The following is a 24,556-nucleotide window of genomic DNA, read 5'->3' as shown; positions in this document are numbered from 1 at the left end:
ATGCATGAAATGCCCCAATTACACGACACAGGCGTGCGCACAGTTGTGACGGCTGTCGCGGAGCTGTAAATATTGAAGATGGACAAGGGAAAAACCCGCAATGCATCCTTTCCTATCTATCTTGCTGCTTCATTGCTCTTTCCAACTGCTTGTTTTTTACCCGCCTTTCACGCTGCTCTTTTTGCCTCCTTCCACCCCCCCTCCCACCTGCTCCTGCTTCCCTTGCTGCTTCAAACTGATAGCTTCCCTTGCTGCCGCCAGTTAGGTTCGCCCTTGGTGGCTTCTCCCGCACTTGCGAAAGTCCTGAATGGCCCATAGAGTGAAAAAGCTGGTGTTGGCTTTGTAGCAGCAAAGTGTCCTCGGCGTCTCTTCCCATCGGCGTTGGCTCTACAATCACAATAGGCTACAGACAGCAAGTGCCTTTGAAATAAACCACTCACAAAAAAAGAAGCAGGTGGCTCAGAAAGAAAACAAAGAGAAAGAGTACGCAGGCATATGCAGAGCTATGTGAAAAAGCACAGAGTAGTACCCCTGGTTAAATTGGTTTGATCTCAGCACGCAGCGTGACCACCTTTATTTACCCTATGGCCACAACAAAGCGTTCACTAGTGAGCCAGGGCACCCTGCATGATGCAAAGCGCCCTGCTGCAATAACTTGGTCATTAATGCTTTTTCATTCCCAACTCATAAAAGCTGCTCAGGCGTCCTTGGACTTATTTTGGTTTCCTGCTTATCCTGTGGACTACTCCGCCAGTTCCTTCCCGTGCTCCTTTTTTTGTTTTCCCAGTAGCTATCAGAAGGCAGCGCATGAAGTGTTTGTTTTTCCACACTGTGAAACGTTGCCGATGCTCAGTGATAAGATTTTTTCAGCCTCGGCATCCTTTTCGCACACGCACGTTGCTCTGCCGCATCGGGCTCTCAAACACTTGTCTCCTGGAGGCCACTGCGCTTCTCTGACCACTTGCAGGCATAATTTCTCTCTTTCTCTCTCCTGCATGTGTGGCTCACAGCTAACAGGCTGTTGCAGAACAGCGTGGGGTGCACAAAATAAGCTAGTGATTGAAAGTTGTAAGACAACTTGCAAAAGATGTTCAACAATCAGTAGAAAAAAAATGGACTACATGGCCTCATGAACGGGTTCCTTGCAAGCTCAACTGGGTGCTATGGCTTCATGCTTATACTTGACTACAACCAATGATGAGAAACCAGACGAAAACTCAAATGTTTTTCATGACAAGACAAAGAGAAACATAGATAAGCACAGAGATGTGACAAATGCATGCTCATAAAGGGAAACAAACCATCTGATTCATGGCAAAACCTGCTGACACACACACACCAAAACCGTGCTTTCTGGGTAAACATATGATGACACATGAAGCAAGCTTGTCCAGATATGCATACTGCCCCAGCACCCCCACCAACAATTAAGTAAACACTGCCCACGTGCAGTAGAAGTGCCAGTGATGCTACCGCAGAGAAGAGAGAAACAACGTGACCTCCTCAATGTGTTGTCCCAAGCGGCAGCTTCAACTTCAATGCCGCATATTTTTTAAATGACTAGAATTTTCCAGAAGGCTCACCCAGAAAATGTGAACAACATGCACCAGTGTACCCTTCGCGCCAGTCCTTCTGGCACCAATAGGGTAAGCCCCAGAGCTGCTTTGTGTCATTCAGGCGAAAGAACATGCATGACGGTTAAGAGCCTCGCCTTCAACCTCAGCTACTGGCGGTGCACACAAGGTGCCGAGTGTGCACAAATATTTCAATCAGTTTGCTTCAATAGTTTCAACCAACTCAATCAACCAAGCAAGAAAACCACCCTCACTCATGCCTTGATTCAACAATCAAAAGAACTGGCGAAATAATCGAAACAGGAAGGACTGGAAGGAGGTTTCATGAAAATTCTGCAACAAGAAACACCCCATGAAATTGAAAGATAAGTTTACAGGACAGCGGTAAGGATAGTGATGCTGCATTCAACTGAAATACAGTCGAGTTCACTTATAACGATACCGTTTATAACAATATATCGGATATAACGATGAATAGCTATGGCACCGTCAACTTTTGTATTCTTTCTATGGTAAAATAAACCGCTTATTACAATGCTCCAGTGCCACGATATCGGATATAACGATTAAATCCGGTTATATTGTGCACCAAAAGTGCAACAGTGACGACTCTAACGACGCGGTTGCGCAGCCTACTCAGGTAGTGTCTTCGTAGGAGGGCCAATGTGTGACACAGTCCCTCGGAGACTTTGTTTCCGCCAAGTACATTTACCTCAGCAAGGTGAAGCACCTATAGGTGCTCTTGGAAAAGATTTGCGCTAGCTCCACACTCGGCAAACAAAGGTGACTGACTGTGGCTTCTTTTCCGCACATTAGTAATGGTACTACCTTGCTGGCATGCGAATAAAATGTTTTGAGCTCTGTTCCGTCTTTTTATTTCGCAACCCGCTTATAACAATTATCGGTTATAACGATGACATTTCCTTGGCATTTGGATATTGTTATAAGTGGACTAGACTGTATTATTCCTGAATTAGCACAACATTCAGAGGATGAAGAAAGCCAAAAATGATGATGATGAGGTGGACATGCTCAGTGACAAGAAAAGAAAAAATGGGATTTGAAATTATTGCGAATAAGGGTTTGTAAAGGTCACCGGTATTTTAAGGTAGAATCCAAAAAGGGAGATTTAAATATGACCTGGCCATGTCCTGAGAAGGGGTGGCGACACCCCTGCAAACAAGGCCTTGAAGTTGGAAGTCAACGAAAGAAGACAAAAGAGAGGGGAAAAAAAAAGGAAAGAAATGGTGGCAGGACATTGTTGAGAATAAACTTGAAGTTAAGGCCTGAAGATAAAGTAGGCCACTTACAAAACAAGAGAATATCACTAAATAATGACCCCAACATAAGAAATGGGCTTTTTATGAAGAAGTAGCTTCTTAAAAAAAAAATTTTCCAGGCACCTCTTGTTTAGTGTCTACATTATTGTTATACATAGTAGTTGGGATGAAACTATCATTTTCTTTACAGTGAAGCTGTTAGCTTCTCGCTGGTCGGAAAATTTCGTTGTCGTACACAAAAAACCCAGGCAGGACCCAGCAGTTCTCACCCAAGACGCTGAGCACATACATCAGGCTAATCAGGCGTGCAGCATAGAGCTCAGTATTCGTGAAAAGAAAAAACCACAAAACAAGCATAGAAACCGCATGATGGACTATAAGGTGCTGGTGAACAATGCCCGTGACCCCACCACCCCATGTGTTCTGGTAAAGATTAGGTTTGCAGCTGCTCTCAAATGGGGAGGGGGGTCGACGTCATTCGAGGGCTAGCGCATGCATCAGACTAGGCAGGACCCAGCAGTTCTCGCCCAAGACGCCGAGCGCATGCGTCAGGACCCAGCATTTGCTGCCAGAGAAGTCGAGTGCAAGCGACAAGCCTGCCGTGACAACGAGGAACATTCCATACCATCTCCCATCAGCATGTGTTACAACAACTGGTTTACAGCACACAGCTGCCGGGACATCCACTTTCGCAGGGTGGGATGGAGTCGATTTTTAAACCAAAGTTCGATTGCACTTATGGCAGTGCAAACATTGCAAACATGCATTTACTTTCTCGTCTTCCTTAGAGAAATCTTAACGCTCATTGGCTCTAGTACATAGGTAAGCCTTTTAAAGTTGTGCAAAAAAATTATACCACAGTATTTTTGTTTCTTTCTTAAATTATTTTAGATGCCCAACATCTGTAGGCACTGCCCAGCAACGCTTCTGCTTTCGCGGTATTCTTATGGCCTTGAGTGACAGGCTTTGAACTCTGACAGAATGACAGACGCAATTTTATGAAGCGGCCCCTCCAGCGCTCTCATGCTAAAACATGGAGGTTTATACAAAATAACTAGGGTGGAATTTGGCGCTAGTGTCAACGCGAACTCCGAGGCGGCGCTTACGCTTCGATAGGAATGATGAGTAGTTCTTGAACCGGATTGCGTAGGATCGGAACAGGCCTATGGCTGCGCAAATTGTGTGTTTAGGCGAAAAATCTCTTATTGCCCAGTTCGTTGTTTACAAATTACATGGAAGACAAGAAAGTTAGTGAGCAAAAATTGTTTTTGCACGAAATAAAACGGTGCGTTTAAATAAAAAGCAGATGTGGAGTCGAGGAGGTTTGTGGAGCAGGTTTGCCATAACGTCATTTTTTAATTGCTTTATCACTAAAAAAGTGTTATTTTAAATTTCAAACGCAACGTGTTGGTTTTGCACACTGACAATTCTCTTTAGTTTGCAGTTGCTTATGCCAGCATCAGCTATTTGCACAGGTTGGCATTTAGGACATCATAAGAATGTGCGAGAAAGTCCCTGGGGCACCACCTACAATTACCTAGTTTAATAATAAATAAGAAATTTTCCCTTTTAATTGGCATGCTGGTTACTCTGACAAGAAGATTTTTTGAACAAAGCAATGTTTCCCATTGCCTTCATGGTCCCTTTATATGAACCGTGACTTGTACATAAGACTTGTTTCTCTATCACTACAGCAGCTATTAGTGCCAATGTAATGCAAACTAGACACGTTGATTAGCTAACCTCCATTTGAACTTATCAAGAACCACCCGGCAGCCACTTTCTGCACTTGCCTTGATGATGCCAGCAATGGACAGGGTCAGGCTGGACGTGTACGTGAGCAACAGGTACTCGCTGAGCTCCATGAGGAACGCTAGCACAGAACCAGCCAGCACGTATTTGCAAGTGCGCAGCACCACTTCAGTGTCCCGGAAACGGAACACCTTTTCGGAAGTGGCAATTGGAATTCCTGCAGACAGGCCACACGGACAAAATTAGCCACCTGCTTGGAGTACCCCTGCCAGATTCCCCAGGTGGGTGCACTCACCTTCAAACGCAATCGCTAGTGGGAGAAGGCCGAGGATCATCCAGGGCTGGACGTGGAAGATCATGTCAACAGGATTCCCCAAACCTGCAGTGCCCACAAGCCTAGGTATCAATGCTGTGTTACACTGTACACTACACAGGGGAACTGACCCCACAGGCCAGTTCCACTCAGTCACAGTCCCCAGAGGTCACAGGCCCCCCAGAGGTGGAACTGAAAATAAAGCCAATGGCAGCCTGTCTTCTAGAAAAAAAAAAGACCAGCGTTTTGAAAGATGTTTTGATGCTTGCTGGAGGCACTTTTGAAGTTTTGTTAGGTCCACTCGGTGTTGAGACAAATGGAAACTCTGGTTTCTTTGTTAGCAGTCAATAACTGAAATAAATGCTACATTTATTGTCAAATATGTCATGTGATTGGTTGATCTGCATTAGGATAAAATTATTGAATAAAGGGATATTACAAGTTCAGCAGTTAGATTTATGGTTTGAAATTATACAACTTTTTTTTTTTTTCCTGGGCCTCCTCCTGGGAAGCCCCTGGCCACTCAGCATAGAGATAAACTGTTTCTTCTCATTGGCGGACAGAAGACTGGCAGCATTAGGACGGTTTAGTTCTATCTCATCACAGTTGTTCTCACTGCACATTGCTAACTCCATAAAAATTATTCAGCTCTCATTCATTCTATTCTTGCAGTGTTTCCACCCCTATTGTAAGCAAAAACTTGCAGGAGACCAAATTTAAAGATGTGATGGCATATGCCTCCTATTAGTGCAAAGAATGAAGCAGAAGTCAACCCTCCTTCCAGCACCACCTGCTTGAAATAGTATTTCCCCCTGAGGAATACTACATTTCAAACAAGACTCTGAAATGGGTAGATAGAGAGAGATACGTATAGATTTAGAGTGTGAAAGCTAGAAAAACCAAATTCCATTAACAAAGCAACTCACCATATTTATAAAAGCATGTGTACAAAGTTCCCTTTTCTCACAAACACTATAAGAAATTCCTCAGGGGACTTAAATCTGCTAAGATGCTTTGAAGGCGAAAGCCTGGTGAGTCTTATTTAAGGCTTCTTTACTGCTTCATTGCAATGCATGCATAGGCATACTGCTTGCACCACGCATTCGTGCTCACCCACATTAATTACAGAGCCAGTAAGGCAGCCGATGGTTGGATTTCCAACCTTGCAGCAACTGTCTGTGTTGCATACAGCTTTCAGTGATCCTATTTCTGACACCATGCTTTTGTATTTGGACCTTAAAGTTCAGATCATGGTAAATTCTTACAAATGCTGCAGATAGGTGAGAAAACAAAGACAACATATAATGTTGCTTGATTCGAAAGATCGGGCCTCTAACAGCTCCCTGCGTTCTTGTTAGGTGAGAACAAGCCCTGCCATTACTGATTAGTTTAGAGTTAATGAGGAAAGTATAAAATTTCTGCTTCATTCACCATACTATAAAGTAATTGTGTCACCGGCTAAATATGTGATCAGTATGCTCACTCATTTAAATGGTATGGTGCAGAAAAAAAGCAGAACTTCGACTAAACCTAGGAAAAGATAGTACAGGACTTTGGCTGTCCTACTCAAAAGAAGATGTGTGCAAACATCAAATTTGGGATTGTGAATTAACTCTTCGTGACCGCGCCTATTAAAATCGTTCAATTTGAACTATACCTTCGGAGCCCCTTTTCATAGTGTTCCAGGCGTTTCTGGAACAAGTAAAGCTATTTGGAGTTAACTCAGAAAATGCCCTCTCAAAATCAGTTTCGTTTTCATTTTGCAACACAAACGTGATTTTTGTCACACGTTTGCATCACCTGGGTGTGGAAAAGAGGCGTGGTCATCGTGCGTCACTGCTACCAACAAAGAATGCGTGCCACTCATAATTACTGAGGATAAATGTTTGGTTTTTGTTATCAGGGCACGAATGATGAATCAGCAAACGATTTTCAATTGTCAGACTTACACTCTGACAGAATAATCCCTGACATCGGTTGAAAATGTCAAGCAGTGCCTGTTTGCAAAGCTACTTTATGATTTTAGGCAGTTTTATTGCCTTTGCGCACGTTGTTCTAAGTTGTGTTGTAGTTCTACTTACCACAGGACCATTGGCAAATGGTTTACAACAGCTTCAGTTTCGTTTCTATCGCAAAATTCCTATTTGGCGCTACTACGCTGTTACCCAACTTCAAGCCTATCTACCATGGCGCCTTGAGCATCCGCGACTGATCCTTGAAAAAAGCATGCCACTCCTGACCCAACCCTAACTTGATTTCTGCAATAAAAACTTCCGATGCAAGTCAAAAAATAACACGCAATCACCAGATATCTGCTCCAACGAGGAGAGTGCTTCAAACCGGCCTTACACACAGCCAGCTCTTCGCCTGCCAGTTTCGTTTCCATACGAGGGTATCTCCGAGGGTCTAGTGTTGCTTCTTAGTTGAACTATCTATTCGGATGGAGTCTCCAATAAGTTTTGTACTGTTTCATTTCAAAATTATTCGGTGGCGCGGCAACGGAGGAGGCTCGTGGTGCTGATCTTTTTTATCGCGCAACAGCTACTTGGCCAAAGTTTGCAAGGCACGATTGAGCGCATCGCACCTCATCCCTGCAAGCAAGGCTACAATAGCGAGTCGGAAGATGATAATAAAGCGCAACTTTATGTTTTGAGAGATAACTGACAGTGAACATCAACAAGCACCAACCACGGAGTTCCGTTTTCAACTTCATGCATGTTTTTCCGCATTGCGTGCTTGTCCCAAATACTGTGCTGGCCGTAAATGAAAAGCCAGTCATTGACAAGATGTTTTTACGTTACGGGGGGGGGGGGGGGGGGGCAAATTTGTGCCTCTGATAATGTCAAACCGACAGATTTCTTCCAGGGAACCACCGAAATTGCACATTTTGAAATGGAGGTTGGGCTTCAAGGCATGGCACGAGCACCACGCGTGCTAACATTTTTTGTTATATCTGACAAACTGTTCCGTGCAAGTCAGCACTTTGTCTAAGGTGTGTTTTTGAATTGTTCCCCTACAAAATGGATATTCCATTTTTTTTCCCTACTACCGGTGATTTGCTATACACAACTCCTTTTTAACCATTTTCTTTGACAACCTGACAAAAATTTTGATTTTGATATTTTTTCCGCAACTACGATGTATGAAAACCTTTTAAAAACTGGTGTTATTAGAAGGGCCGTTAAATATTCTGCATTTTGTGTTCTTATAATGAGTGCCTAACCATTTTTTTTAGCAGAAAAAAACGTTTTCTTGGACCCCTAAAAATCGGTCAATTTTCCCGCGGTCACACGAAAGAGTTAAATATGGATAGTAAAAACTGAATTCATATCGAGTTGAACACTTTCAATACAAATATTTTTGCTTTAGTGAGTAGAGACCTTCTAAAACACTGCTACAAAAAACAGATAACTTAGGCAGTCAGGACTTGACATATCCTTTGAGTGTTCAAGTATTAGTGCTTGATAATAATGGTACGGAAAATTAAAAATAAGATACATTACCATGAAAAAATGTGGGTTCCTTAACATGAGGTGAATATAGGAAGTATATTTTACTGGTCCCTCCTGTCACTGAAAAGAGACTAGGCATGTGCTTGTGGTTCCTATGTCCTGTACCTTACTGCAAGCATTGCCAACAAGTAATGACCTCTGAGTTCTCACTCATGACCCTATACTGACAGAAAACTTATTTTCAGCCTATAAATTTTACACATACATTCACTAGAGTTAGCAAGGGCCTGTTTCGTGCAAGGCTTACGCATGGTAGGCTTTTTTGCACAGCTTCGGCGTCGTGCAAAAAGCCAGCACAAAGGGGCACGACATGCGATGAAGCTCGTAAAACTCGCAGTGTCTAGAGTCAGGGGCAGATTTGTGGGTGCGCCCGGGGGAGGGGAGTTTTTTGCAGTGATGATGATGATACTGCAGGAGAACATAACAATAATAAAATAATCTTTATTGATCCTTTAATATTAATATTGCCGCGAACCATACATTGGGTTTGTTTATTTGTGTTTTGCTTTTACCGCCCGGCTGCGCTGGTCTGTGTTATCTCTGCGCCAAGGGAAGCGCGTGTTCCATTCTTTCTTTCTGTGCCGCATGTGTTATCTGTTGTGATAGGGAGAGCATTCCGATCTAACGTGAACAGCCCAGAATAATCTTCTTGGATCTACTATGTTCTCGATGCGAATCGACGTTTCGAGAACCACGCGCGCCAAAAGATAAAAAGCCTGCAGTGCGGACGCCGGGGCATTCGATTCAACGACACTCGCCTGTGCAAGTCACTTTGTTGACCGCTGCTTCGCCGCCTCTGTATTCTTTTGAGTTGTTAAGGGAGCACAAGTTCGCTCCAATAAACGTGTTTCTCATTCAACACAACTGCATCGTCCTTGTCTTCGTGACATCTGGGCACAGCCCGCACTATTGGAAAAATCAAGGCGAGGTACTACTGGCCCGGCCTTACCTCTGACGTCACCCACTACGTCCGGAGCTGCCGTGACTGCCAGCGACAAAAAACGCCGCCGACAAGACCCGCCGGACTTCTGCAACCGATCGCCGTCCCATCGAGACCATTTCAACAGATTGGAATGGACCTTTTAGGCCCGTTCCCTACGTCACGATCACAGAACAAGTGGATTGTCGTAGCGACAGACTACATGACGCGCTACGCAGAGACCGCCGCTCTTCCGAGGGGGACTGCACAAGAAGTGGCGAAGTTCTTTATAAGCCAAGTTGTGCTGCGACATGGAGCCCCGGAAGTCCTAATCACAGACCGCGGAACGGCATTTACTGCGGAGCTGATGCAAGGAGTATTACGCTACAGCAACACGGATCACCGAAGAACGACGGCGTACCACCCCCAAACGAACGGACTAACAGAACGTCTGAACATAAGACTTGGGACGAAGTGCTCCCGTATGTCACGTTTGCGTACAACACGGCTATCCAGGAGACGACACAGCTGACGCCGTTCGAGCTTGTCTACGGTAGAAGGCCGACTACGATGCTCGACGCCATGCTTCCGCACGTAGAAGACGACGACCTCAACGCCGACGTCCACGGATATTTTCAACGTGCGGAGGAGGCCCGCCAGCTCGCTCGAGTTCGTATAACGGACCAGCAGCTGGTGGATGCGGGCCGCTACAACCTCCGACGCCGAGACGCCGAGTACCAACCAGGGGATCGTGTGTGGGTTTGGACTCCCATCCGACGACGCGGACTCAGTGAGAAGCTCCTGCGACGGTATTTCGGACCCTACAAGATTCTACGACGTGTTGGCCAACTTACCTACGAAGTGATCCCCGATGGTGACTCCGGCACATCACGACGACGCACGCGGCCTGAAGTCGTCCACGTGGTTCGCTTAAAACCTTTCTACGGACGATGACGAACTTTTATTTTCATTTGTTCGGACTGTCGCTTATGTTAGCATCGGGTCGATGCACTCTTAGAGGGGGGGGTAATGCCGCGAACCATACATTGGGTTTGTTTATTTGTGTTTTGCTTTTACCGCCCGGCTGCGCTGGTCTGTGTTATCTCTGCGCCAAGGGAAGCGCGTGTTCCATTCTTTCTTTCTGTGCCGCATGTGTTATCTGTTGTGATAGGGAGAGCATTCCGATCTAACGTGAACAGCCCAGAATAATCTTCTTGGATCTACTATGTTCTCGATGCGAATCGACGTTTCGAGAACCACGCGCGCCAAAAGATAAAAAGCCTGCAGTGCGGACGCCGGGGCATTCGATTCGACGACACTCGCCTGTGCAAGTCACTTTGTTGACCGCTGCTTCGCCGCCTCTGTATTCTTTTGAGTTGTTAAGGGAGCACAAGTTCGCTCCAATAAACGTGTTTCTCATTCAACACAACTGCATCGTCCTTGTCTTCGTGACAATATAATAATAAAATGAATAGTAATAATAATAATCGAGTGCGTTCATTACGCACCCAGGGAGAGCCAATAGGGCTTTATGAGCATCCAAAACAAGGCAATTTCTTAGGCCATTTTATATCGTCATATCTGCCATCATATCCGCCACTGTCTAAAGTGCCGTCTGACAGTGCTGGTGTGCTGCACTTGCGCGTGCCAGTGCTGGCACGCACACTTATTATTACAACTGGCTATGAGACCAAGCTGGACGTCAGCTTTTTTGCTGGCCAGATAGGTATTTTCCGCACATTCTCATAGTAGGCAGAACCACACATTCATACACTCATACACTTTCAAAAATGCATTCATCTCAAGAATGCATGCTTTGTAGCAGCAGGTAGCAGGACATGGCCAACGGTGCAAATGGTACCCGAGTTGCATCCCTGAACAATGCTACAACCAAAACAAAGCTGGCAGTTTTTCTTTTTTTTTGGATGCAAGAGCTACGTCTTCATATTACACAGCACCCTACCCTGAACACAAAACAGACGTGCTACCACATGATTCGGTGCTGTGGCTAAGCATTTCAGAGATGAGTTACTTCTTAAAAACCAAGAGGAGGGTAAGAGACTGGTGGGTACAAGATATAAGGAATCCCACCAGGGTCAAGGGTTATTTGGCTCACCGACTTCCTTGCGTTGCATGACCAGTTGTGCGAGTGTCCAACGAAGCCCAGCCAAGAATGAGGCACTGAGAACGAGTAGGAAGCCTTCCATGTTGAACTGGGTCGACTGGTAAGTGAACATGAATAGTCCAAGGGCTATCAGGAACACAATGAAAACTAGAGAACATCGCTGAAAGAAGAAGAGGGAAAAAAGGCACACAGTACCATTAGCAACCATCCCAAGCCTCATGGCACTCTTAACACTAAGCTCAATGTGCACTGTCAGAGAAAATGCAGCAAGAATAACACAGTACAAGTCAACAACCTAAAGTCAATATCTTATACAGTGTTTCAACGAGAGAAAGGGCATCACCAAACAGTGACCAAAATGAGCACTAATATGAAACTACAGCCGATGAACTGTTTTTACCCACTGAAAATTTGGATCATTTTTATAGAACTATCCATAACAATCTAACACAAACAGCCAGTTTTTTTTCACTCTTTGGAACATTTGTACAGCTTCCTATCAGGTATAAAAGGAACTGGCTGCCAGTTAACCTCCCCCCCCCCCCCCCCCCGATAATTTAAACTTCTGTTATTTCTACTTAATTCAAACAAAATTTATATTTTTGCATGCCCACAATTCTTCCAAAAAAAAAGGGGGGGTGGGGAGGGCTTGAAATGCTTTTCTATAATACTACAGCTGTAGTGCATTTTTTTATTCGTAATGGTACTCTGTGATTATTAAAGAGCAAAGTAAAAGCACTTTTCAATGCTTTCCTATGCTCTCTGCCACGCTCCAGGAGATTAAAGGTATGCAGGACCTGTATAAAATCAACCAAACAAACCATCCAAAAACCAAAAACGTATCCGAAAAGAGGATGGCAAACTCCAGAAACAGTGCAGGTTTTATTCTGCTAGCTGCATTAATAAAGACAAACTGTTTCTGAGGAGCACCTCCCCTTGAAAACAAATCAAAACCTGCCACACACATACGAGCACACGAACCCATTCAAAGCTGCAGTCCAGAAAGACAATCGAACTGTTGCAAAAAGAAAGGGGGGGGGGGGGACTTGCACAATGTTGGGGCAAGACACAAGTGGATACAAATGTCCTCACACTGAATGTATATAGCTTATTGTTGTACTGTGGGTAAAGTTGCTCATAGCTTCCGTCAGATGTGACAACAATTGTCCTTAAATCCAATAATGTGCTGAATGTAAGGCTAGTCGGTCATTCAAAATGGTGTAAGAAAAAGGCTACAGAAGGATCGAAAAAAGAAAAAAGCACACAAAGCAAGCAATAACATTTGCTCGTTTTGCATTGTCACTCTGGATAAGCATCTAACCTTAGACAAGTCTCCGGGCAAGTCCCATCTATTTTCTTTGCCCCTCACCTCCCTCTGACGCAATATTTTCTTATGCCTGAAAACAAGTCGGCCTCTGTCAGCTGATTAGAGTGCTGTAAATAGAAATCTAATTGCCACTCGTGGCAGCAGGAAATCGGTGGAATGGGAATTGCCGTTTGATTTTTTTCACCCTATGCTTTGAGCCGCCATAAATTGTGAGTGTTGAAATTAGATTGGTGGAGCTTTTAAGCATTTCTATAAACAGAACAATGAAGTAGAGAGGTATAAACAGCAAACAAATATGTGGCAACTTTTACTGACCATATGTTCTTGAAGAAATTACTTTTAAGGGGGCACCTGGGTCTTTGGGACCGAAAAATTGCCAAAAAGAAACATTTTTTAGGTATCACTTTTCTCTTGATTTGCAGTTTTTCCTTCGAAAATTCCGTACGTTGAACAGTACGAGGTACTTATAAAAGCCATAGAGGCCCGAATTAAGCAAACAAATAATTATTTTCTCATAATTCCCCACTGTTTCGCCACGAGTGGTATGGCAGTGATACAAAATTCTCGAGAGGTACATCCCAGCGTGTGGTGCAGCGAGGAAGATCATTTCTTTTGCACTGCGAAGCTGAACGTTTAAACCATGCGACATGGGAAGCAGATTTTGCATTTTGTGTTTCAGTACTTGTTTAATTAGCATTATTTTTAATTTGTTAGCAGGAGTACTTCAAACTTAGAAGTTAGAATTGATGTAAACGTGTATGTGATTGCAAAACAAAAGAAAACTGCTTCCCATATTTCCTTCTACACAACTAGTGGTATCTATTCATGTCTTGTTGGTAATCTTTTGTTGAATAGTTTTTTTTTTCTATTTTTCTGAAGAACAATCGAGGGATTTTTTAATTAACTCAGAAACTAGTTATCTCACATCAAAATAATTAAATATTTGAAATCAACTAAAAAAACTGATAAAACCCACGAAGTCTCGTCGAGATTGGTTGGAAAGCAAACAAAAAGGTTTCTGAGACCAGTGTGCCCCCTTAAAGCCTAACTACAACAGGCAGTTGGCCATGTTTCAGTTTCAATCTCCGTCATATGTTCTGCCTTGATGTTTGAATGATGTCAGGAAAAAGAAAGATGACAGTCAAGTCACTTCTTTTGCTTGTCCTTGTGCTACCTTGGCTGCATGGTTTTTGTATCTTCAGTTGCAGTACCCACAAGGTCATTCAACTCAACAGAGCCACTGCTTTGAGTTGACGAGGTAAAAGTGCACAACATGCCCTCGTGGGGCAGTGCAGTGGTTTACCCTCCGATTGCAGAAGGTGCAGGGGCGAGGGATGTTTAGCCAAGACAGTCCATCCACAGGTTTAGCGTAATGGATCAGTTCTGGCAGTTGATGTCACACTTTCGTGCACAGAGCACATAAGCAAGAATGTGCAAAAACTGAAAGAAAAGGCCTACAGAGCAAACACAACTTAGCTCACCCGGCGCTCAAGTCCAAAAACCAGGGAGAAACCCAGAATAAAGATTATGCAGGTGGATTTCGTCATTGTGTACCTGCAATAAAAAACAAGACCAGGTAAACAGTACAGTGTGTCAACCTAGTGTCAACACTATTTTGGCAGCCAGAATTGCACTGTGGATGAGCACTTCCAAAATACTAACAAATGGGCTACTTTAAAGTTACAAGAACAGCTCATTTCATAAACAAAGTGAACTAATAAAGCAACATATTTCTACTTTTATTTCGTACAGGCCAAGACTACATAAAAAGAACTAACAAATTGACCACCATAACATAAAAATACATACATACATATATATCTTTATATATATATATATATATATATATATATATATATATATATATATATATATACACACACACACACACACACATAAAATTCGCACCGCAGTGGAGGCCTCCGGATTAATTTTGACCCCCTGGGAATCTTTAATGTGAAAGCACACAGGCATTTTCACTTTTCACCTCCCTTTGAAAGACCACCATAACTTACAATAGCATCCATGAGCACCCACGGGCAGGTGAAAGGAAAAAAAAAAAAAAAAAAGATGCCCTTCTCTTTTGCACACACTTCAGTTGCAATTTAAAATAAATTCAGAAATAAGTGCACTTTCCTTTTGTTCAGAGAGACCTTAGAAATGCCTTGATTCCCTCTCCTTTCCTTATTTCTCCAATACTTGAATCAGTCTCTTCTTGATTGATTTGATTTGATTGTAGGGTTTAATGCGCCGATGCAACGCAGGCGATGAGGCGCATTGTAGTGGAGGGCTCCGGATTAATTTTGGCCCCCTGGGGATCTTTAACGTGTGCAGAAATCTCGTACACATGGGCGTTTTTTTTGCTTCTTGCCTCCATCAGAAACTGGGAATCGAACCCGCGACCTCGTGCTCAGCAGTGCATTGCCTTAGCCACAGCCGTCTCTTCTTACAGTAGCCAAGCTGCTAAAAAATTCATGCTCAGATAACTAATAGGAAAGTCCAGAAGCATGGTTTGTTTGATTGAAGAACACTGATGACCTCATCATTTGCTTGTGCCTGTTCACAGAAGGTGCTCAAGGCGGCTGCGTAAGCCAGAAAAAAAAAAAAAAGGGGGGGGGTCAGACTAGGCTCACTGTTTTGCCTAATGTGCATGCAGTTTACCATAGATAAACCAAAGTCAGTGGTAGGCATTAGCTATTGTTTTTTACAGGCTTGAAACAATTCCTGGCTTGAGCAGTAGTGTGGTTGTATTGGAAACAGACACAGACATTTATGTGACTGTCAGAAGTGAACTGAACAAACATTGGTCATCTGTATTCATCTGTCACTGTTCTCCATTAGTTGCACTCCTACAAATGCAGATGCAATTCTTACAGAGGTTGTAACATGTCGTGTGTTATGCTCACGCGCAGAATACAGCTACAGGCGAGATTTGACTTTTCCTTTCAGTAATGACTTGGCCTATTTTTGCTGTTTGTTGTATAAACATATAAGTGCACATAAGCTTGGTATGGAATGTTAGTAAGCTTGTGCTTTGCTTCAGGCATGTGTTTTTGTTGTACTACCTTACCAACAAATGAAAAAGGCCTTATGTTGCAAGCTCAGAGAACTCCTCCTCCAACAACAATAAAAAACTGTTCTTATTTGTATTGGTACTATTGTGGGCTTCAACTATTTTGGTTGTTCAGCTCGCAATGCACGAGTTCAAAACTCCTAGTTTACGTTTTACTTTTTTTTGAAAATTCCAATTGCGGTTTTATGTGCGAAGCTGCATTTAGGCCACGAAGTGGGTCATACTGGAGAACTAGTGTTTAAGTTAAACAACTAGGGGATTTTGGCTTGCACCGAAATCTAAACACACAGCGTTTTGGTCTTTGCCTTCATCAGAAGGAGGGCTGTAGTGGCCTCGTGCTCAGTATCGTGACTGCGTACCACTGAGCCACCATGGCACATTTTATCCATTTTTTTGAAGACCAGCTTAATATATTGCCACTACGCATAAGAGGCACCAATCATAAGCTTGCAAAATGTAAAAAACTGTGAACTGCTTGTAAATGGGCTGCCTAACATGCGGCCCGTGGGATGCGTGCAGCCTGCCAGAAAGTTTAGTAAAGACCAGCAGTACTCTTTGGAGAAAAACAAAAATTGTCTGCTTTGTGATCCCTACTCGGGAAATAATTTTTTTTTTTCTGAATAGAATGGCAGATACTAACCCCTTCCCTTAGCATTAGAAGAAGCAAATCATAAGCATATGTAGGTGATTCGCCAGCTCTACGATAAAAAAACCAAGTCAACAGACCCATGCAACTAAGAATGCACGTAATGTGCAAGAATTTTTCATATTTCAAGGCAAAAAACTCATAATTAGGAAGGAAGCAAGCTGTGGGAGAAATTAAAGCAGTAAAAAAAACTATTTACAAAAGCACAAAAACTGCATTTTGAACAGCAGTGACCTACCTTACCAACCTCTCAACCAATGGCTGTTTCTTGTCATCACTATCTTTCCTTCCTTTCACCCCTCTTTCCCTCTTCAGCCATAGCGCCATCAATGTGAAATAAATTTATTCATTCATTCATTCTATTTAGCTTGCTTAGTTTCCTCAGGACAAATGCTTGTTCAAATATGAGGTTCAAGGTCGCATGCATTATGGATGCATTGTAGGTTGCCCTAAAAAGAGTGAATCTAGTCGCAGTCAGTTTTTTCCCTACTCCATGCTTCAGATGAGAGCACTTGTCAGTGGCACTGTTTGTGTGCTCGGTTTCCTATGACAGGAACGAAAACACTGAAGTAACACATGAGCTGGAAGAGTAATGTTCAACACAGGTGGAGATCACAAGAGTAGCTCCAAAAGAAGGCACAGAAGGTATACAGAAAGCTTGCAGTGCAAAGGTATCAGCTGTACAAACTCTGATACAACCCAAACCTTGGTGGTGTTGAAACAATATACCACTGCAGTGCACCAAAGGTAGCCTTGCTGCAAAATTGAAAGCTGCGTACATGCGCTCTGACTAATCTTTCCCACCACTTCATCGTTATTGATTTTCTTGTACAACATGGTCGAGCCTGTACCCAAATAATGAGCAATGATCACAGGGATGACAATTCCCCTGCGTTAACAGTCAACACGAACTGACAACCACCATAATTCCAGCAGCATCTGTGCGCTAAAAAAATACTAAAAACGTTGCTTTCCTCCCTCCACCTTACTAATATCACGAACAAAATAAAGGCTTCAGCACTAGCTAGTGACACTAGGTTTCATTTTGTTTACCTGGGTTTTCATTGATGTAAACATATTGATGCCTGGATATTTGTGCTTTTACTAAATGTACCCAATTACTACAGGCTCAATCCTGTCATCGCTCGCTAAAGAAATAATCTGCGGTTGATGAACACATTCTTCTACAAACAAAAGAAAAGGAAATGGACATGGAAAAGTCCTGATGGTACAACAAAAAACGAAATCAACTTCATTTCAAGTGACAGCCCAGGTATAGTGCAAGACGCAGAGGTTCTAAGTAAGGTTCAAAGCAGCGATCATAGGATGGTTAGATTCAAGGTAAGCCCGAATCTAAAAAGTGAAAGAAGGAAACTCGTGAAAAGGAAGAAACACTGCATGGAGTCAGTCAGAGCCAGGGCGGATGAGTTAAAATAACTCTCCAAAACAAATTTTCGCTTCTAAACGAGGAGAACGAAGATAATGTAGACACGCTAAATGACAACTTAACAACGGCAATCACAGAATCTGTAGCAGCTATGGGAGAAGCAGCATGTAGGAAAGAAACGGGACAACTGACTAAGAAAACGAAGATAATTGTGAAATGTAAAAGCATGAAGGTGTCAAGTGTGTTGGATCAAGTTGAGTTAACAGAGCTGTCTAAATTGATTAACAAAAGTAAAACAAACTACATTCGTGCCTATAACATGACAGTGATCGAGGAAACGCTGGAAATAGGAAGAAGTTTAAAAGCAACTGAGAGGAAGCTTGCCATTGGCAAAGACAGAATGTACGCACTCAAAGATGAGCAGGGTAACATTACGCACAATGGACAAGATAATAAAGGTAAAAGAACGATTCTACACCAGACTGCATGCCAGCGACGTTAGATTGGGAGAAACTATTGAGAGTACAAGCTTAACTTGCGATGTACCACTATTTACTAAAGAGAAAGTAGGAAAGGCTCTCAAGGACATGAAAAGAAGAAAAGCTGCAGGTGACGATGGAATAACCATGGATTTCTTGAAGGAGGGAGGAGATATGGTATTGGGAAAGCTTTCTGCACTGTTTTCAGGATGCTTAAGGATTAAAAAAGTGCCCATAGCCTGGAAAAACGCCAACATTATTCTGGTTCATAAAAAGAGAGGTACCAAGGACCTTAAGAATTACAGACCCACCAGCCTACTCTCAGTTGTTTACAAGCTGTTTACCAAAGTTATAGTTCACCGCATTGGAGACAGTCTGGATACCCAACAACCCTACCCAACAACCCATAGAGCAGGCTGGTTTAGGAAAGGGTACTCAACCATGCATCACACCCATGTTGTCAATCAAGTGACCGAAAAATCCACAGAATACACTAAATCCCTTTACATGGCATCTATAGACTATGCGAAAGAGTTTGACTCAGTACAAACCGCAGCCGTGCTAAAAGCATTAAAGGACCAGGGAATAGACGAGACCTACATAAGACTTCTAGACGACACATAAAACGGATGTACGAGCAGGATAACACTTCACAAGCAAAGCGATAAATTCCCAATACAAAAGGGAGTAAGACAGGGAGACACTACTTCGCCAAAACTGTTCACAACATGTCTGGAGGGGGTATTAAGAAAGCTTGACTGGGAAAACACAGGATTAAGGATAAACAAAGAAAACTTGAGTCATTTGAGCTTTGCCGACGACATACTACTGCTGCGTGAGAAACTGCAGAGCACCTGCAAAAAATGCTTGAGGAACTGCAATCAAAAAGCATGGCCGTGGGACTACAAATAAATATAAATACTAAATCTAAAGTAATAAGGAATAAGTATGCCGCAAGCACCGTCTTCAGCTTAGGAGATGAAGTGCTAAAAGAAGTACAAGAATATAATTACCTCGGACAGATGGTTAGTGCTGACCCCAACCACGAGAGAGAAATCCGGCGCAGTATAGGCATGCATGGCTTAGGGAGCACTTGGCAAGCACTTCCAAATAATAAAAAGTAAGCTACCTCTGTCACTCAAAAGAAAAATCTACGACCAGTGCACACTGCCAGTGATGTCATACGGAGCTCAAACTTGGTGACTTACTAAACTACTAGAAAGCAAACTTAGATTCGCCCAACGGGCCAGGGAACGACTATTGATAGGAGTAACACTTAGGGACAGGAAGCAAGCTTCATGGATCAGGGAACAAACTCGAGTAGATGATATCAGAGTTCAAGTAAAGAAAAAAAAAAATGGACTTGGGCTGTCCAAGTAGCAAGACGTATTGACAACCGGCGGACAATTATGGTAACAGAGTGGACACCAAGAGATGGGTCTAGAAGAAGGGGAAGGCCACTAATCCGATGGAGGGATGAAATGCGGAAATTTGGTGGCCAACAGCAGACTCGAGCGGCGCAGGACAGCTAGGAGCTGTTGGAAGTCGATGGAAGCCCGGGGCCTTCGCCCTGCAGTGGGCATGAGTAGGCTGTTGATGATGATGATAATCCTGTCATTCTCAGTGGAACATATGTTATTAGTTTTTTTTATTTCCAACCTCCAACACGCTTTGAGCTGCGGACAACACACCTATGTCATCAGTATATTTCGGCCTGTGCCCCCTTTCATTGTTTCCCCCTGCTCTGCAGTCTCCCGTCTTTTCAGGCATTCATTAAAGGGAACTGAACATATGAGGGGAACAGCAATGCTTGTGACAGCTAGAGCACATGTAGCACTTCAAATGTCACATGGGGTGTGACCCAATTAAGGGGGCTGACAACCTCAATTTATTACACTGTACGGGTAAAAGTTCTGATGGCAGAACCCTCGATGAGCAGCTAGCAATAAACCTCTACAAGGAAACTGTTTCATGCACACCCAGAAAAGAATTTGATAAAAGTGGCAGTATGGATTGTCTGTGCACACACATGTAACAAAATAGTTCAGAAAACCCAAGGCTAGGGTTTGTTATCAGCACTGGAATGGCAAACAGGAACAAAGAAATGTACGATGCCTTGAAAGGGTAACGTAAAGAAAACAACAGCAAAAAGCTAAGTTTGCAAACAGTTTTTAGACTTTGGAGCAATAACAGGCACAAATTAAAAATCTAATTCGCAAGTTTTCCTTGAAATGTGCTCGCCTGTTTTTGCAGAAAAACAAAGCTACACATGGTTGAAAGAAACTAACCTACACAACCGTACAGACACTGTCTCATGCTCAATGAACACTTCTTCCCAACACACTCACGGTTGGTTTTGTGCTGTAATCATGCACCTTAAGCATGTCGCACCAACTAGCGCAAACATGGGCTGCTTTCTACGTTTTGAGGTTTGCACGAATACACAAGGAAAGAAAGCTCAGCATCAGCTATTAGATAAAAAGCATACGCCATTATCGTAAAGGTCACAAGAAAATGAAATAAACGTGTAGTTCAAAAACTTAGCACTAATAAAAAATACCAAAAATATCTGCATCATTGGGAATGGTCTTAATTTCATCTCAATCACTTGCTGCTCTCATTAACAGACTGAATTTGATTCCCTGGGCTGGCAAAATTATTAGGCAAGGGTGCTTGCTGACACAGGGTGTTTACATGTTGCATGATCAGCCAGGAAGCAAACTCGAGTAGAAGATATCACAGTTCAAATAAAGAAAAAGAAATGGACTTGGACTGGCCATGTAGTGAAACAAAGTGAGAACCGGTGGGCCACTAAGGTAACAGAGTAAATACTGAGAGACAGGTCTGGAAGAAGGGGAAGGCCATTAATTAACTGGATGGAGGGACGAAATAGAGAAATTCGGGGGCAGGGAATGGACTCGGGCAGCGCAGGACAGGAGCGGGTGGAGGTCAATGGCAGAGGCCTTCTTCCTGCGGAGGACCTAAACAGGCTGTTATGACGATGATTATGATGATGCTCAGCTTAACAGCTAACACTTCTACCGACCTCCAATCTCCAACAGTGAACTGTCTCAATGTGAAAATCACACTCTGTGGCTATAGAGGAAAGCCAAGGACATTATAGCACTCCTTGAGCAGAATCATGAAGGAAATTATTGATAATAGACTTTTCTTAGTTGCTTAGAGCAGGTACATGGCCAAAACCAGAGTAACCGCAGATGGCAGAGAAAGCGGTCAATCTAGAGTGAGAGGGGGAAAAAAAAAAAAAAGAAGAAGACCAACTCACAGAGAGACAGTGATGAACTCGAAGCTCCAATTGGAAAAGCCGATGTCCAGGGCGCTGGCCACCCCCGTAATGGCCAGCTGCTTGACATAGAGTGCCCAGCCAAGCAGGATCCGGGGCCGCCCCGTGCAAATCTGGTAGGCCAGCCGCATCATGCCCGACAGCACAAACTTCACCACCAGGTGGCAGATGACCACCGTCAACGGGAAACGGAACTCCTGCATGGCAGAGGAAAGGGGGGAGTCACAAGACCTGCTGGAATCTAAAATGAGACTTAGCATGTCAAGGCTCTGCACCAGCGCATGAGAAATGCAGTAGTGGAGAGGCCCGGAATGACTCACTCAACGTGGGGTATCTTCACTGTGTGCCAGAACCTCGTATGGATGTGCGCTCGCACATTTTACATCTCAGAGGAATACAGCCTTCATGGGTAGGAACCACACCCCCTGCCTTGTACACACAGTTTTTCTCCCCCAAACTTGCGATGACTCCAAGCAACCACTCCCAGTTTAGCAAAAGAGAAAGCTAAAGAAAGGTCAACATTTAAATCCAATTTAAATGCCGACATTTAAATCTAGTGCTTCAAATTTGAGCACCCCTTTCACTTTGAGCCCCATGGTTATAAGAGGTGCTCAGAAGGGAGAAAATAGAATGCGTGCACATACACAAATGTCCCCCTTATCCTGTGTGTGTGTGTGCGTGCACCTATTGTATGCTCTCAACTTTCAGGGGGGCACGCATGCTAAAGCTGAAATATGAGCAACAACGCCAACATATTTTATAGAGAAATTTCACAATGCTTACCTCAACCCCCAAAATTGACAGTTTTCATAAGATGGGTAAAAGCATTAATTCCCAACTGCTTCAAATCATAGTCTAAACATGTCGTTTAAAACCAGTAAAAAAAATCATCTGATGTGTTAATTATCCACCGGGTACTAACATGCTCATCCCAGCTGTAAACCTACCTCTAAAAACCACACTTAAGTTGCACTCGTGGTTTGTTCAAACATCATCTTTACTGATTAAGCAAAGCACCTTCTTGCAGGGTATCCCCATACATCTGAGTAGCACAAAACAACAGCCCACCTTTAATCGGATTAAAAATAAATCCCGCTACAGACTTCTGAGCCACCCCAAATTCCAGACAGTTTCGCCCTTTTGCTTCCTTCACAGCTTCTACCTGCAGAATAGTCCCTCCCTCAAGCATTTACCCATCCTCCTCCTCTACAAACAACAGCTGGGAGCAGTTTGCAATAGCTGTGAATGTTACTGCTTCCTGCAATGCTATGTGCCAGAGCAGCAGAGTGTATTCCCACACTCTATGGGAAGGGGAGAGTATGAGGATGCACAATTGGTGATTGTGTCTGGCATATGGTTTTTATCTGAGCCCGCCCAAAGGTAGCCTTAATGAACTCGAAGGAACCAAAACCAAGTTATTTTTGAGACCCACAGTGTATTAGATTCACATCAAATGAGTGGCTGTTGCATATCATTCCTAAATTAACACCAACTATTTCATTTCAGAGCAAGCACTGCAACCAGCGTGAATCACAGATCACACATAATAACAGTTGAAATGTGATACAAAACCGCTTATCAAGGTAATGCAGCGTGATCCAGGAGAACATACACATGCTTGTTCATAGGGAAATGGGCCAACACAGGGAAATACAAAGTGGCAGTAACTTTTGGCTAAGACAGCTGAGTAATTACTTTCACAAGGAAAACCTCTACTACACTGAACTAGAATATTGTAACCTCTACTGCACCCTCCACGTGCAGTGCATCAGACAGAAAACAGAGAAACAAATAGGATCAGCCCAACAAGCCTTACATGTATTGTCACATACACCACATACCACTTGTAAGCTGTAAACAGCCCATTCTTTAATTGCCAAAAATCCTTCAAGATTATTGAAACTGGCCACGTTAAAGTAAAAATCAAGTGTACAGTAAGTGTATAGGAAGGGGGCATTTGCTCTACATATACAAGCTTACAAAGTAACTCAACATAGCTTTATCTAAACATGGCAAATGCTTGCTTGTTGTTGGAGGAAATTTACTTTACTTGGGCAACCAGATATATGGCTCACTAATGTCACTGTCAAGGCAAATTTAAACTCAGCACCACAGTTATGGAGCCCAAACACACATAGGACCAGTTTATTACTAACAATACTAACTGTTTAATTTCACCCCATCAAAAGTGGAGCCTCTCCTGCTGCCCTGCATTTTGTTCTAACAAAGTGAAGCAAAAAGCAAAATATTTGTCGTGAACACAGCTGGAGCAGTTTCATTTTCTCCATGATATCAAATAAACAGGTGTAGTGCAGTTAATTGCTTCATGCTCCAAAACAGACTGAACCTGCTTTTAACATTACGAGAGGGTCATCACAATGCAATTGAACATGAGACTTGTAATTGCAATCTGTTTTAATGAATGTTCAAAAGAATGAAGAGACGATAAACAGAGATGAGCATGCCGAGAATGAATCACGCAACATAATGGACCAAAAATCTTAATGCTAAAATAGCAGCAAGAAAAAAGAACCTTTGTATTTTGCATTAACATTTCTCCAGATAAAACACAGCAGAAATGGGCTCATGTTTACACCCCACAGGAGAATATGTTTCGGCAACCACAAGTGCCAATAAAGTGGCTTGATGTTTTGAAGCTACCGACACCCACATTTCTATATTGACTACATGTCCTATTTTTATAAACAAATAAAATTAGCAACGTGGGGTTTTGGCAAGCTTTGTAACCATACATCATGAAAAACTGTGCAAAAAAGAAAGCAGATAAACAAACCAGGCTGGCTAACAAAAACTGTCTCCAAATGCATTCTGCATATTGTCTATTTGTCATGGCATACGTAAAGC

The 24,556-nt window shown here is 43.1% G+C and overlaps 1 protein-coding gene across 5 annotated transcripts in view; it reads right to left on the bottom strand.

Moving 5' to 3' along the window:
* LOC144155337 (solute carrier family 35 member C2) overlaps positions 1-24,556 on the bottom strand; it is a 57,426-nt gene that overhangs the window by 29,665 nt on the left and 3,205 nt on the right. For all 5 annotated transcript variants that reach the window (XM_077686701.1, XM_077686700.1, XM_077686704.1 and 2 more), the window contains exons 2-6: positions 21,674-21,888; positions 14,284-14,356; positions 11,467-11,635; positions 4,902-4,985; positions 4,644-4,823 (exon numbers count right to left, since the gene is read on the bottom strand). In XM_077686701.1, the coding sequence (XP_077542827.1) occupies positions 4,644-4,823; positions 4,902-4,985; positions 11,467-11,635; positions 14,284-14,356; positions 21,674-21,888 (721 nt within the window). The remainder of the gene's footprint in view (positions 1-4,643; positions 4,824-4,901; positions 4,986-11,466; positions 11,636-14,283; positions 14,357-21,673; positions 21,889-24,556) is intronic.

This window comes from Haemaphysalis longicornis, unplaced genomic scaffold, assembly GCF_048455015.1.
Source record: "Haemaphysalis longicornis isolate Haplotype H1 unplaced genomic scaffold, Haemaphysalis longicornis Haplotype H1 scaffold_1, whole genome shotgun sequence".
NCBI classification, from domain to species: domain Eukaryota; kingdom Metazoa; phylum Arthropoda; class Arachnida; order Ixodida; family Ixodidae; genus Haemaphysalis; species Haemaphysalis longicornis.
The sequence above is the reverse complement of the archived record's forward strand: the minus strand, read 5'-3'. Positions and strand labels throughout refer to the sequence as shown.